Source organism: Rhipicephalus sanguineus, chromosome 3 (genome assembly GCF_013339695.2).
Source record: "Rhipicephalus sanguineus isolate Rsan-2018 chromosome 3, BIME_Rsan_1.4, whole genome shotgun sequence".
NCBI lineage: Eukaryota > Metazoa > Arthropoda > Arachnida > Ixodida > Ixodidae > Rhipicephalus > Rhipicephalus sanguineus.
In genome coordinates this window covers 207,137,738-207,153,939 of record NC_051178.1, presented here as the reverse complement: position 1 = coordinate 207,153,939, position 16,202 = coordinate 207,137,738, and the positions used below count along the sequence as shown (strand labels likewise).

The 16,202-nt window shown below is 48.9% G+C and overlaps 1 protein-coding gene across 3 annotated transcripts; it reads right to left on the bottom strand.

Moving 5' to 3' along the window:
* Positions 1-2,081: 2,081 nt before the first annotated feature.
* On the bottom strand, positions 2,082-15,792 carry LOC119386269 (acetylcholinesterase). 3 transcript variants are annotated; one of them, XM_049413848.1, is made up of 6 exons: positions 15,427-15,792; positions 13,677-13,901; positions 12,045-12,222; positions 6,473-6,585; positions 4,032-4,207; positions 2,082-2,630 (listed from the first exon to the last, which is right to left on the bottom strand). In XM_049413848.1, the coding sequence occupies exons 1-6, from the start codon at positions 15,772-15,774 to the stop codon at positions 2,456-2,458; spliced, it is 1,215 nt and encodes a 404-aa protein (XP_049269805.1). In that variant the 5' UTR covers positions 15,775-15,792; the 3' UTR covers positions 2,082-2,455. The 3 variants fall into 3 exon arrangements, with proteins under 3 accessions (XP_049269805.1, XP_037509525.2, XP_049269806.1); XM_037653597.2 differs by having other exon boundaries at positions 13,689-13,901; XM_049413849.1 differs by lacking the exon at positions 13,677-13,901.
* Between the last annotated feature and the right edge of the window lie 410 nt (positions 15,793-16,202).

Below are 16,202 nucleotides of genomic sequence, written 5' to 3'. Positions count from 1 at the left end.
TTCTGAAATAGTCTGGAAAGTTCCCAGAAATTGGGGCGCCGTTTGCGCAAGGCAGTGGTTATACCTGTAACGGACCAGTTACATAAAAATAACAAAAGAAGAGCGCGCGGCAGTATGAGACAGCGGGAAATAAATTTCAATATAATTTTTAAATAAGATTATTATAGCCGATCCAAGGCAAACTTCTGCAATCTTCATAAGCTAGGTTCATTCGCATCTTCGTATTTTCCCCAACCGCGGCCTCCGCGATCCGCTCCGGCAGCGCGCGCTGGCGGTGTTGATCGAGGAGGCCTCGCCCCAACTCTCAGATGTTCACGACGCGATGTGTCTGACGGATCATGTCCCGCCCATTCTCTGTCGGGATATTATGTTTACGAGAGTAACTCGGGAGTAAACGTAAGGCGAGAATGGCATACCCGGATGTCACTTGGACAAGGGAGAGCAGCAGGTCGGAAGTCGGGTACGACCTTATGACTAGCGAGGCTCGCCCGGCGAGGGTGCGGCTTATCCGGCACGATAGCAACCATGGTCACAAAAATGAAGAAGACTTTACAAAGAAAGCTTCTTTAAATAAATAAAAAAGAACAGAAGGTATACTTTTGTGGTATTAAGTCGCCAAGAATACGATAGTCCATCTATAGAGAATATAACTTAATTATGTATCTATAGTTAAATGAGGAACGGGTCTGTGGGTATCCATCAAGCATCCATCCCAAATTAGGCTAAGGTAAGCGTTGCCTGCATGACTAACTTGGCGTCCTGAATATGGTGCTTATGCGCAGCGGAAGAATAACAGCATAACTGCCACTCCTACAAAACAAGCAAGAGACAATTCACGACGGCCGATGTCGCAGTATAGATCACGACTCTCAGAAATGCCATTGTCACCGATTGTCTCGCACACATCTCTCTTTCGCATCCGGCAGCAAAACGGAAAAAACAAAGCGTGAAGAAGGCAACATCATCGAAGGTCCCACGAATCAACGCGGTCTTTCGCGCGCAATGGCTGATTAGGGAGGCGTCGACGGAGCTTGATTAAGACGGCCCTTATCCGGCCGCCGCTAATCCCATCTCGACGACCACGCTTCCGAGTGCACTTCCGTGTTCTCACCGCACGGGGTCGTGGCCCGCAAAGGAGGCGAGAGTGCGTGGCTGCAGCCTCGCGACTTACGCCGAAGCCACCCACGTGGACGCGTTTCTTGCGCTTGCTTTGCTTCCTCTTCTTCTTGTTAGCGCGGGCGAGCTTTATCGTCGGCCACGCGTCTCGGTCACCGGATGTCCCAGTTTCCGCTTGTCGCGACGATTGTCCGGTGCTTGTGTTTATACGCTTAGGCCGCCGCCGGTTACCCCCGTCGCAAATCCGGATCGGACTCGACTTTGCGCTGCGACAGCGCGATAAGCAACGCGCGCGGGGAGCCTGTTCATGTCCTGCCACACGGAAACCTTGGGCTGAGATGGCGGAAAAGCAGTGTTGGGCGAATGATCGAAACAGTTCTGCGATATTCGCAACTCGCGACCTTAAAACCGCATGCCTCACTGCTTGATGCCGTGTATCGAAAGGGAAGCGAATGAGAAGGCGATGAGAACTATTCGCGATAACGCTTTCGCGGTACACTCTAGAAGGTATAGCTTAAGTGTCGCCCTTATAAATCCGCAAAACAACCGGTTGCAAGTGCTACGAATGACACTTATCTCGCAAGCTTACTTTTATTCAATCCAGTTTATTTTTGGTTATGTGAAGAAGTCGCAAGGTTCTTTTGAGGATTATTTGTGTTATTTGTATCCGCTGCTCCCTACCTGCTATTTTAGACGTAGGCAGCCTACCGTTATCTTGAAGACATTGTCGCACACGTCGAACAATGTAATTGGGTGCTTATATATCAACAGTCGGAAATAAAGTTATATTTATTATAACGTAGACAAAAATTGAAGTGCAAGAAGATATGAAATTACTTCATACACATCAATATCGTATGAGGAAGTTTTACACACTGTTAAATTTCAGGGATATATTTACTCAAACTGCAAACAACATAGCAGTTAAAAAAAAAACTAAATAGCGGCCATGAAAGGCTAAAAAACATCGTAAGGCATGTTTATACACGTGCAGCATTAGAGAATGCCGAAATCAAATCTAGCGCGCAACATTACGCCTGGAGCAGCGCGCTCGGCGGTATGGATAGAAAACGTGGAACTACGTGTATGTCGCGCGAGGCAGTCGGGCGATGGCGCTCGTGCCGCGTGCGGCGTTCGATTCACTCTTTAGAAGGAAGTCTAAACCGCATCTCTCCGTAGTCGTATTCAAAACGCGTATGCTCAAAAAACAGAAGGAAACAAGCCCGAGGCGCTGTCGGCCGCTAAGCCATCAGCGCTCCACATTGGCGTATGGGCTCGCCAAAGCAAAGTTCCGCGACAAGCCGACCATTTGCGAGTCGAGGTCGCGGGGGGTTAGTTTTTAGACGACGTCGGCGGCCGCCAGAGCCCGCAGCTGGAAACAGTGACCCCAGTGCTCGTCGGGAACGAGGCTGAATCCGGAGGCGCTGATGTCGACCGTGGCGTGCTCGCTGTCCGAGTGAGCCGGCCACTCGATGGTGGTCCCGGACGAGCTATCATTCACCACGGGCAGGTTTCTGTATAGAAAGTACCAATATAGCAAGCGAAAGCGCTACATTACGCTGCACTACAACATCTTAAAGGTAAAGACCTCAGAGACGCAAAACTGACCGCCGGTTGTACCTACGTAATGCGTAACGAAAGATGGGGGTGAATTGACCGAGGGCTGGTTTCTTTTGTTACACGAACTAGTGAAGCCAATAGACAACGAAGCTAACGAAGGTATAGGGGACATTACTTCCATGTTTAAACTGTAGTATTGTAATAATGACATAAATGGAAAGGAATTAAAGTGGATAAAAAAAATCAACTTTACGTAGGTAGGGACCGAACCTACAACCTTCGAAAGTTGATTTTTCACACATTTCAGTTACTTTCCATTTACGTCCTAATTACTATGCTACAGTTTAAACGTGCAAGTAAAGTTTCCTATACGTTCTTTAGCTTCATTGTGTGTTGGCTTCATTAATTTACGTAATGCGTAGGGCGTGAAACCTCCTGTTATGTTACGCAATTGCAGCGCGTCATGTGCACATTTGTAGGTGCACGCGCGAATCCACGAACGACGGGAGGCCGCTGCTGGTGACATTATTTATTGTGGCTAAGCCTTCCGGCAACCAGAAGGCAGCGGTAAAGAACCCACACTGTACGCAAGCAGCGTGGCGGGACACGTGGTGCGACACTACGTAACTACAACATGCGCAACTACACAGCTGCACACGTGGCTCCTCGCGCGATAGGTGGTCGACGATAGCGATGATGACTTGTGGAATAGCTTTTTGTAATCGAGGGACAGCTTGAAAGCGCCTACCCGTTAAGCAGTCCCCGCGGCGTGACATCTGGTGCTGTGCTACACAACTGCAACGCAAGCAACAGTGCAGCACAACTGGAGCAAAACTGCAGCTGTTCCTTACACACTTATTTACGCTGATGCTACTAAGCTAAAAAAAAGTCCTCGCGCAACGCGAGAGCGTTAAGGATTGTTGATGCAAAATACTGCAATGAAAACATTAAGAGCGTCTGTTCACCGAACCATGAGTTTCACTACTTAACGCAAACTGAGCTGCGTTAGCTCCATTATGCAAACCCAAACAGGACACAAACGTTCAGTAAAAGCTGTCTACTTGGTCACTCGGTGCTTACGTAAGCTTCCTTTTCTGGCAACAACATGCGCCTATGAAATTTAGCTCCATGCTTTATTGAGTCTATTACAGACTTAGGGAGTAATGTACGAGTCACTCATAAGGTCATAAGGATACGTTGCACAAGACCTCTCCTGTGTCACATGCGTTTTCTTTTTATTTGCTTTGATGTGCTAGTGCTTTGTATGTGCTACAGGAATTGTAACCCACTATTGCTTGTGCCGCACGAGAGCATTAGTAACAGCGTCGCTTCTGACGCTTGAAAGGTTGGCTCACCCGAACTTTGCGAAATTGCTCCAAGCTCGAATAATCTCCCGGCTGAGGCTTTTTTCAGCCTCCGTGGCTCCCGGTTGACGCAGTGGCCGGCCGAACACAAGGTCGACGTCTTCGTACCGAGTCATAGTGTTTGTGGCAATGTACGACAACCGCTGACTCATCCGAAAAGTGTACACCTGCGCGTGATCAGTTATGCTGATTATATAAAATCTGCCGAGGAACACAAGACTCACACTTTACACGACCCTGTGACACCAAAATGACCGCATTCTTCAAATGCGTTAGCGAGGTGATGGAATAACAAGCTTACGTCCGTAAAGCGCCTAGCTGGAAGTTTATGAAGTGATGTGTTGTAACATCGACACCGTTCACGATAACGGCAGCGAAAATGCTCCACATTCAGCCTTAGTCAGTGTTCGACTGTTTCGATTGATATAGATTCTTTTAATTGTAACTCCAGATTTCCTGCGATGCCTATCGCCCAACTAATTGCGGCGCAGTCACTTCCGCGACTATGAACAAGTTTGCTTGCTCTATGGCGTGAGAAATGTAGAATCGGCTCTCGCGATAGAAGCATGTATAAAAGAGAAGCCCCAGCATATGAAGCTAGAACATTGTCTTCATTTGAACCATGACAGGTGCCGCCAATAATTGCGCGAATGTACAATGGAGAGAAGTGCACTTGTGAATTAGACAGAGGGTTTATTCTCTGAAAATAATTAACTAAATGATGAGAACTACTTAAGAGGAATCACAAACGCAGCGCTGCGTTTATTTCTTTTGTCGACATATTCCAGTTGTTTCCCTTATTTTTTCTCTTTTTCTTTATTTTTTGTCGTCCGCGCCACTCTGGCTCTTCACATATGGGACAATAGCATAAATCTTGTAGAAGCAACGACTACGTTTAATATTCAATTAACAGATATAGATAATACTCGTATATTAAGGGTGTTAATTTCATGCTATCTATTCTAACTGAACTATCGGAATATCAATCGCGCTAATTCATTAAATTGCACAGATAATATTAACAGAACTTTTGCTTCGCCACAGAACGATATTGCGTAAGGCAAAGCACGCTTTACAGGAGAAAAGTGATGCGTTGGCGACCGACAGGTTATGCTGCATCTTTTGCGGGCGCCTCATTTCAGTGATTCAGCAATAACTTTAAAAAAAGAAGAAAAAGAAGAAAAAAATGCAGGGCAATCCACCTGTGTGGTTATTTCTTTTAAAGCTGACAAAAAATCATGCAGCAGCAACTCAGTACGTGCATATTCGAGACTTTGTCAGTGGATTCTGATTGAATGTAGGCAACGTTGCTGTTATATAACAGCGGATGGTCTACATTATCCGACATTAGCCCGGAGTAGCGAACGCAAGCCAACGTTGGGCGTAATTTAATCAAAAACTGACAGCATTATGCAGAGCTGTTCAGTGCTGGTAGTGTAGAAGGAAACACGGTAAGCCAGGACACCACTCACTCGTGGACCGCGATCACGACCCTTCACTTCATAGTCGACGCTTGTTTTGTGTGGTCCTGTACGTTTTTTTTTTGTTCGTCCCTGTTTGAATGCATCCCCTCCCCCCTTTTGTTTTGCCTAACGTGGTCGTTCAAGGTAAACGACGTGTTCGACAAATTTGAGCGCGATAATGCAGAGAACCTATGTAAGCCTATCAAGCTATCTACTCACGAAAAGTTTCTTTTTTTCAAGTTTAGAGTGAAACTAGGTAAGTTGGTTGGAGAGCGCTAAAAATACGTTAAGGACGAAAAATCACCCTCGTAGCTTCTTTGGTACAGCATCGCACGCGTAATTCGTAGGTTGCGGGTTCAGATCTCACCGATGGATAGGGTGATTTTTCATCCACTTTAATTCGTTTCAGTTTACGTTCAATAAGGATTCAACGGGGGCTAGTTGGTACTGCATCGTTCTTGTTCTGCGCTAAAAAATGTAACAGGGCGACGACACGGGAACACAGACGTGCGCACGTCTGTGTTCCCGTGTCGTCCCCCTGTTACATTTTTTAGCGCAGAACAAGAACGATCAGTTTACGTCATTATTACTACACTACAGTTAAAGACCACAATTAATGACCCCTATGCTTTACCTGGCATAGCTGTCTGTTGGATCCATTTTAATGTGTCTAACAAACAAACGAGCCGCTCGAAAAAATATCGCGTTTTTCGTTCAGTCACGGTATGGAGTCATTTCAGCGCCCTCAGTTAAAATTTAAAATAATTTTATCTTGTTTGACTGTCAGTTTTTGAGAGAAAACGTAAACGTGTTCAGTGCCTTCTCGCTGGTAATCTCGCTTCATCACGTGGCATTGCACAACGAAGCCGAAATTCGGTGCACCGCGTAAAAAGCTAAGTGAAGGTGAACGCTCTGAGACCGGGGGCACGCTCTACTTGCCAAATTTATTTAGCCATATGATTAAGTCACCTGGTTTTCGAATCCCCAGCTCAGGTACTGCGCCAGGAAGGTAGTGGGACACACGTAAAGGAGGTCACCGAGCAGGTGAGACACTAAGCTCTGCGTCTCGTCCCACGATAGCCCTGAAACGAAAATTATCTGAATATCCCAAAGTTTCTTCAATGTTGTAAAATATTGTGTTCATAAGTAGTAAACCTAAATGAATTTGGGGACGGCACTGCACCGCACTGCAACGCGCCTGTCTAGAACGCTCAAGCTGAGCGTTCCGGACTGTATTGGTGAAGTCTACCGACAATGCCTGGTGTGAGATAGCCTGAATCTAATCATGCATCATTGGTGGCAGCGCATGCGTAAATTTGGGCTACTTCAAAGCGCGCGTTCTCGGTAGACATCGTTTATGCAGTCAGGAATGCGCCGCTCCGGCGCTCTAGACAAGCATGTTGAGTTCTGTACGTAAGACCAATTTAGTCGAGGTGTCTCGTGGAAAAGAAGCTGATCTGCCCAAAATACTGTGTATGCGGTTGTGAGATACCCTGGAGCGACTTGGTAACATGAAACTAGCCGACTGGTATCATCAGAAATGCGCGCTCGAGACAAACGTATCGCGGTGGTGACAGACGAGCGCTGCCACTTATTACACAATATTCCGCAACGTTCCTCCGTCCGTGTTTTCAGGGGCAATTACTTCCAGAGATTCGCCATCCTTTTCTAGCGACCACGTTCTTGATCCGCTGCTTTAGCTGAGTTGGAAAGGTGCCAAAACGTTGGAGCCCGCTGCTACTGAAAGCTTATTGTGCTTGTTCCGTCAGATCTCGCGAAACTGGTCGCACGAAAATAACCCACAGAGCTCCGCTACAGGCTCCGTGGAGAACAGTGTAATAGCCGCCTCCGCACAAAATAACGCCGGCGGTTAGTCTTTCTGCTACTGTTTGATGGACATTTTTTTTCTAGCTGCACATTAAAAACAGTTCATTCGCTGGCTTTATTGTCTACACGGCTGCACGATCTGGGAGCGCCATATTTTACCTGCCGAACCGTGACAGTGACATAATGGTACGCGGTACGCGCCTTCAGCATCTGCACTTTAGTTGCCGAATGCAGGCCATGAACAGGATAAAAGAAGGCAGGTACACTACAAGAGTTACGCTTAAACAAGGCAGACACGCGTGCTTGTTAAACATTCCGCGTATTAGGCGATCCCAGTGATACGCTCTATTAAGTTACATTTGTAAGCTGCTAAGAGTGCGTTGCTCAAGAAAAAACAAAAACATGGCTGATCGCTTTGTCATAGAAATCGGTAGAACACAAAAGTGAAACGTGTCTTCACAGACGTATTTGAGCGTTTGTTGTGCATTCTTTTGTCCCAAAGCGCAAAGGAATGAATGCTACAGCAACAAATTTTAATGCCACGCGAAGAACGGCAAGCAGCTCGAAACTTGGAACGCGCTGCTCAAACAGAAAAGACGCACGGAACGAACATGCACAGGATGAGCGCGAACTGTCACAGTTGTAACTTATTTCTGTGTGAGCAGCGCGCTTCTTTCGCAAAAGCGGCCGTTGCAGTGAGCGGAGTGACCTTCGTGCTCTCAACGCAAACTTGTGGTGAGAGCACAAGACGTACAAACCACCGACATCATGAGATAAGCGCGCACGAGCGACCACGCCCTGTAGAGGAGCGCGCGCTCATGCACGTGGGGCGACGACCTTTAAAGCGCGCTCTTCGAGCCCTTCGTGCCATCTTGTTAGTGATAATGAAAACACGCTGATGTACCACCAATCTCTGAGTATCGCCACCGGCAAATGGTGTATATAAAAGAGCTCGCGTTAGCATGGCAGAGAACGTGCCGTCTGTGGCCGAAACGTTTCGCGCTGCGCGCTGCGGAGCGAGGGGTCGCAAGCTCGACTACCGGTGACGGAACTTTTGTAGCGTTAGCTACACTTGCGTAGCCGGAGCCGATTTCGCGTGGATGGTCATGAGCCGTGCTGCGCATGCGCGAGGATCAGTGGTGTCACACAGCTGGGTCACCGGAGCTGGCATCTCATGCGCTCTCCGACACCGCCGCGCGCGGCTAGCCGCTACTGGTCTGCGCGTTCGGGAAGAGTGGCGTTGTAGGCACGGCAGACACGCTGGCGCCGGCGCGCGCGGCTCGCCGCTGCTGGTCTGCGCCGCATTCGAGAGGAGTGACGTCGTATCCATAGACACAGTGCCGCCGGCGCGCGCGTAGCCTTCGCTGTGCAGTCGCCGTCTGACACTGCGCTGGGGCCGCTTCATAGCGCCTCTGACTGGCGTTTGCAGGTGGGTAACGTCATGGAGAAGGAGAGCGCAAATGGTTCTCGACAGCGCAGAAGAGCCGAGAAGCTTAGGTATCTCATCGGATCCCGAAATAGTTGCCCGGAAATTAGCGGTTCAGCGCACGAAGAATGAACAGAAGAAGGCTGATAATCCTAGACAATCTGGAAAGCTAAGAATATTCAGCTGAACATTTGCTAAGGCTATGTTTATCCTGGCATAGCCGAGCTAAGCCACTGCAAATTTTTTCTTCTAGTTTTTTTCTTTGCCATCTGATAGTCTTTATATTTTACAACGTCATATCCGTGACGGAAATACGTCAGTGGAGGCGTGGTGGACCCCGTCATAAAACACTTCTGTGTTAAATAATCAGCAGTTCCGTGTACGAATTCAACCGATGAGCGAAGCTCCTTAGAAATGGAACGCAAACGACTATGCGCCTGATCTCGCTGCTGGCTTTCATGAAGGCGGTAGGGTGGGGAGAGCGTTTGCTGCGCTCGGTGGCGGGAACGACTGAGCGAGTGCGGTGCGCGCAGCGCAGGGAGAGGGAGACGGGTAGGAGTGGGGTGCGAGTGGTGATGCGGCGGGGAGCTTCGACAGCGGTGACGGAACGCCGCGCGCAGCGTTTTATTGTCTTTTTGCGACGGCGCCGGGTTGGGAGAGCGTCTGCTGCTACCTTCGACAAAGCGCCCGTAGTGCGCTAGAATGATGATTATCATTTCACAATCCACAATAAAGGTGGTGAAAGTGAAGACGAACATTATAATGTTCGTCTGTGTATGTTACCACTTCACTTTGTCCGTGTTATTTTGCGCTAAGTTTAATAATGGAACATTATAACCAGTTTTTGCATAGAGCTTATTTCTTTTAACCTCGAACTTCTGGTGCTCTAGGACCAAACTGCTCAAGGCCTAAACATTTCCTCTTAAATCACCGGCCACTGCTACCCAAAGCGATGTTTGAGAGAAGGGAGCTTCGACGGCGACGGCGGGGTGCGGGCCTAAGGAGCTTCGCTTCGAACAAAAAGAAACATTTGAAATAGATTAGCGTCAGCGTGCCTACTGCCCGATGGTGTAAATTGTGGCATCTTGAAGCAGTACCCCATGATAAAAAATGCACATATATTCCACTCCGCTGGTGAGGACTTGGTGTGCTTAGGTGAACAAGGCACACGCAGCGGTTGCTATCGGAATACGCCGCCAGAATGCAAACTGCGACAAACATTCTGGTTCCTGGCGCATGTATTGACACGGCACGTAGATTGACACGCATTTGATCTTGGTTCATTCGCGGAATTGCGCAAAAGCACCGTTCGAGAAGTAAAACGCAATAAACATGACCAGTCGCGTTTACAATAACGATCTTTACGTTCTTCATTTTTCAAACCTGACTGGATGTAACCTTACGGCCCTTGTTGACGCTCCTTTGGGAAAATACTCCCGACAGGCGACGAAAAATGTTGTGCCGTTCTAATGGCTGCACAGGCACTCGCGTGTTGCCGAGGGCGCGCGGGTGGAAGCATATAAGGTCAGGCAACGCTGTCCACGCGAACGGCTTTTCCCATTCTACTTATTTTTTCTCCGCTGCCTGCTTTTCGGTCGTGGAGCGAGCGCGATAGAGAAGCGAGTTGCCCGAGTGCTGTGCTTGTGCCGCGCTGGGTCAACAGCGTGGACGTGCTAAGGCCAGCGCGCAGCGGATGAGGTTCGCTAACTCGCTGCAGCTGACGAAAAAAAAGAAAGAACAAGATCGTGAACGAACGAACGAAATAACGTCTAACGATGGGCTTATGGCGTTGGGAACGAGTCAGGTCAGTAATAAGGTGGGCGGTTATTCCTTTTAATGCGAAAATAAATCGTTTGTGTTCTCTAAATAGCAGTTCGCGTTGCTATAAGCCTGCATGTTAATCACAAACGTATATTGTGTTTGTGAACGCCCGTACAAATCAAAGCTTCTGAAACGGCGGTCGGCTAAAAGTTATCGTTTAAGCACCGGCGCGGGAACTGAAATTGTCTCTGCGCACTACATTGGCTGAAGACGCGCACGTAGGCAGTAGCAATCGATTCATGCTTAGGACTGTGCAGCGCTCACAAAAAGGGCAAAGGACGGAAGTGCACACGAGTAGCGATCGACTACAGTTTACGTGCCTGTAGGCTGTATTAAAAAAAAAGAATGTGACATCTGTAGCGCCCTGGCTATTGGTCACTCCCGTTCATACCGCATTACACATACGTGCATACCGCGTACCATAATTTTAGTGCCGCGTGTTTCCCTAACCTAAAGATGCAGCAGCGGAACTTCCTGTCGTCATCACATGCGAGAGCCATGTGACAAGAGCAGAGACGTTACGTGCTATACATCATACCACCGCCAAGATTTCATTAAAAGGGAAGTTTCTGGCTGGCGTTGCATCGCTATTTTGCCAGTGTCGGTGGTTGACCCACGGTTCAGAAATAACTCACTCCAAAAGACAATGCGGCCAATAATCACGCAGCAATTAGTGAGATAAAAAAATTTAGGATATATGGGTCGCTTCATTTATATGAATCGCGTACGTATCTTCTAGTCAATCTCGCTAACAAAGTGCACAACAAAGGATCTGCAGCACTCTAGGAGTGCTATGCTAGCAATCCAAGGTATAGGGAAAAAAACGCTTCCTAAAATGTATGAAAAATTAACTCATAGTGACTGTTGCTGCCCAGAAGTCATTTTAATTATCGACACGGGCACTGAAAAGCATTCCAGTAATTAGGTAGTTTCCTCACGCTTTTTTCAGTGCAAAAAACACCCGCCGTGGTGGCATTTTCGTGATGCTGCTTGACTGCTGAGCCGAAGGTCGCGGGTTCGATCCGGCCGCGGCGGTCGCATTTTGATGGAGGCGAAATACTGGAGGCCCGTGTGCTTAGATCTTAGGTGCATGTTAAAGAACCCCAGGCGGTCTCAATTTCCCGCGCCCTCCGCTACGGCGCCTCATAATCATATCGTGGTTTTGGGACGTAAAACCCGACAGATATATTAGTGTACAACACGTAGTTCAGTAAGGAGACTTCGCCTTCTATGATTAGCGCTGATTTAGGTTTAGGTACTTGGTGTATGTCGATGAGTACGCGTTACAGGCGGCGGCGACAGGTCTGGGCTTCTTTCATTGCGATTTCCGTTCATTGCGACTAGCAGCAACACACCTGAAGAAAAAAGTATTAAACACTCGAAAGTGTTCTTTTTTTTTCGAAAGGGCCACCCGATGCGCCTATTGCATTGCCTGAATGTTCGAAGTGGTGAATTCGGCGGCCGTACCTGTCGTGTCATTGAGGTAAACACGCAGCAACGCTTTCGCGTCGTGCACGCCGTGCTTGGCGAGCTCCCTGGGTAGGAATTTGTGCAGCACTGTGTCCGGAGAGAGGCCGGTGGGCAGGGTTTCGTTGAAAGAACTGAACTCCTGGAGGCCTTCGTCCGCCACGTTGCCCATCAGCACCTAGCAGCCAATGGAGTGAGATGAAACTTTGGCGCGAAACTTTCTTTGTGAACTATCATGTGTTTTGTTGGAAGTGAGAGCTGGTGCTGCTCTCTTGCCGAATAGGTCCCCGACTGATCGAGGAATTGCACCTGTCATTGAGCACAGCCGAACTATGCGCGGGTGAATTAGGGTACCACCACACGCATATGCTTGTTGCATGCCAACGCCAGCTATATTTTCCTATTTCATATTCTCGACAGATATGACGCCGCCTAACTTTTCACGTAGCGCAAAATTTGAAACAGGACAAGAGAAGGGACAAAGACGTGCACTAACTTTCAACAACGTTTATTTCGGAAAGCGTACAGATATACGCATACTCTCGAAATGCTAAAAGAGAAACAAAACCATTCAAGAAGCACACAAGTGTCATGCGCGAGCATCTTACAATCTCAGGAAATTCAACTTTTTCACAGAGCCCGAGGGAGGGAGTTCTGGCGCAGTCAGACCCTAATCTACAAATCCTCTATGCCTCGATAATTTCTCTTGTTAGATTATTTCCGTTTTTTTATCATGATGTTGTGATGAAAAAGCGGCTTGCAGTCTCATGTGTTGCAGTACAAGGCCAAGAAACCATCGCGACCATTCTTGACGTTACAAGCATATTCTCGATGCCTCTCAGTAATACAGCGGCCGCCATCTAAAAGCGGTACAACGATGTGCTGCGTCATGACACCAACGAGCACCCACAGTTAGCGCTGTAGGACTGTATCCCCCTACGCTACTCCTTTCGCAGTGGAAAGTAGGAGGGAGAAGCCGTCCTGTGTCGTAGCAGGCGGAACGTTGGCGGTTGGTGCAAAGGGCCAGAGGTGGTAACAGGGTGTTAGAAATGGTGGTCCCGTGTTGCACGTGCGTTCTGCTACTGCCTTCTTGGGCGTCGACAGCCGCGTGAGCGCTTTGATGTGCACCTCCAAGGAGAGGCAAAGTAACACAAACCAATGGCGCAAAGAGCCGGTTTGACTCTTTGTACCTCTATAAGGCTCGTTGCGTCCAAAGCTACGCTTATCTTCGCCAACAAGCGATCTCAACAAAACCGTACAAAGCTACACAAATCAGGGCAAGATAAGCGCCGCACCGAGCAAGAATGACTCCGATATGCCAAGAAACGAAGCTTTGCCGTACGTAGATTCCAACAAGAAAGGCTAAATCTGCCGCCATTTTTTCTTTCGCGAGATACGCGAAAATTGCGGTGGTCAATAAGAGCAGGCCGGCTGTAATGAACGGCATGAGCAAGCACTAAGTTATTAGCGAAGATCGTGCGGCACAATAGTTAGCAAAATAATTTCGTTTAACGCTGCATGGACAAATTTACTACAGTGTAGACCTGCCCTGTAGTCTTCCGGGGCACAGCTATACTGATGTGATGCGCAGAGCTTAAATGTTGGTTGAAGTGTTTTAGAAAGGAGCACAACTGTGCCACGTGCCTGCTTTCGAAAAGGAGGTATCTTGAGGAGCAGGCCGGATGGTGAGTCCGGAAGGTACTGGCTCTCGAACGTGGGCTCGAATGGCCCACCCGGTCCGGGCTCTAGCCTCGCGAGCGTGCCGGCTGATAATGTGCGCAGGCAGCGAAGGAGCTCAGGCGTGCCGCTGCCGGTGCAGCCTACGCTGCGAGCCAGGGGAACCAGGTTCTGCTGGGACTGCGCATCACACAGCATTGTTATCGTCTCGCTTTCTTCGACTGAAGCAATGCACCAGCCATACAAAATCAATACGCTGATACGCAAACGTACGGTGCTCTGCGAGTGAAACGCGACACACGGAGTGCGTGGCTGCTGGCGGTGAGGGTGAGAGCGTTCCTGACGCGTGGTGATTGCATCCAGTAGACGACTGTTCAGTCTGTGGTTCTTGGTGGCGCCGGCGGAGCGCTACTTGTCATGGGTTCAAGACACTGCGCTCACGAGCCGCGCGAAGCGTCTTGAGCTGGCAGGCGTGAGTTCCGAAGGATGGCTGCGTTCCGCCGGCGCCACCGGGAACCACAGACTGAACGACTGTTCACCGGATGCAGTCACCATGCGTCAGGAACGCTCTTGCCCTGACCGTCGCCCTCAACGGCTGCAGCTACGCGCTCCGAGTGTACTAGAACAGGGAAGTGCTCGGAAAGGCCGCAGCACCAGTATACCGAAAGTGAAGATTAAACAGGGTCAATCTACCTGCGGCGCTGCGATCGGTAGTCTGCAATGTGTCGTCGTTTAAGAGTTGCGCGCGCGGCTCCGCCAAAGTGGCGCAGGGGTAGAATGCCCGCTTCCCACTCAAAAGGCCCGGGTTTGAATCGCAGCTGTAGACGGTGGGCTTTTATTCTTAGTGTCACCTTTTATAGCTGTATTGGTTTTCCTTTGTTTCTTAAAACTAGCTTCAGTTGCTACGTGTTGGTTCAAGAAGTTACGCAAAATGTGAAGTAACATAGAAGAAATTTGACAATGAGTGCAGTTATTTGCAGCGCCACCGCCCGGGATTGAACAAAAACGTAAAGTATGGCCTCCGAGATTTTCGCGATTACGAGACTCGAAACGAGATTTCACATTTTACGTTACTTTTTGTAGCAATACGTAGCAACAAAAGCTAGTTTTAAAAAACAAAGGAAAACCAACACAGTTATAAGAGTTAATACTAAAAATAAAAGCCCACCATCCACAGCTGTGATTCGAACCCGGGCCTTTTGAGTGAGAAGTGGGCATTGTATACTCCTGCGCCACTTTGGCGGAGCCGCGCGCAACTCTTAAACGACGACACATTGCAGACTACCCATCGCAGCGCTGCAAGCGGATTGACCCTGTTTGGGCTTCACTTTTCGAAGCTCGTTCCGAGCACTACCCTGTTCTAGTACACTCTAGCTGAGCACTAAAGGTTGTGAACCATTTCATATATTTCTTTCCTCACTTCCCTCTCCCGCTCTACACTATACTACACAGGGCTATGCTATATTGTACATGATTATGCTATGCTTTATCTTCTCCCCTAACCCTTCCTTCCCCCTCCCTTCCCTCCTCACCCTCGCCTGCCTCCTTGTTATACTATACTATTTGCTATGCTACATGGTTTTGTCTGCGTGACGCCAAGCGACGACATGAGACAGATGACAGCATACGACAGCCCGGGCCTCTAAAGTGCTCCGCACTTAAAAGGTAGACATTACGTACTCGAGGAGTGTGGGGAATGAACTACCTGTCTGGGCACGCTCTGGTCGGCGAAAGGGCCGAAGACCGATGGGCTGTGCAGCATGAAGCGCCTCAGGTCCATCATTGTGCCCTGCGCTTCGGGGCTCAGGAGGTGCAGCGCCAGCGAAGAAGCCCCAGATCCGGCTCCTGCGACCACAATGCTGCCGGGGTCGCCGTCGAAGTCGTCGATGTGCGAGCGCACCCACTCCAGCGCCATCCGTTGGTCCAACAGAGCTAGGTTGCCAGGTTCGTCTTCGTCGCTGTCGTCACCGGAGCTGACGAAGGCGAGCGATCCGACCCGATAATTTGGAACCACCACTATCACGCCACCGAGCGCCGATAGATACCTGCGCATGTTGCAATATCGCCGAGTCATCTTCGTTTATTGCTTCTCGTGAAACGTCACGCTCCTGCCTCGTCATCAGCTAAAGACAACGATTGCGGTAATGACTCAGCAAATTCTTTTTACCGATGTACTGTTGCCGTCATGCGCGAACTGTCAGCTAAGCGTCGGTCTCTGTACAACGTAGGAGAGAGTGAATGAAAGCAGCAGCACCATAACCGCCAGAAACAAAGTAGTCTGACAACTGCCGCCCAAGATTCTGACACGCTGCGTCATGAAAGTTTCGTAGGAATCAGGGCGGTTGGTAGAGGAAGTGAGCAAACGCTCTGATAAGCCATCTTTCATGACTGTGGTCACGAATGTCACTTGGCTGCAGAGAGTCAGTGAATAGAGATAATAAGTAATGCGCACTGATGTCTAACGTCTGTAAAAGTGTACCA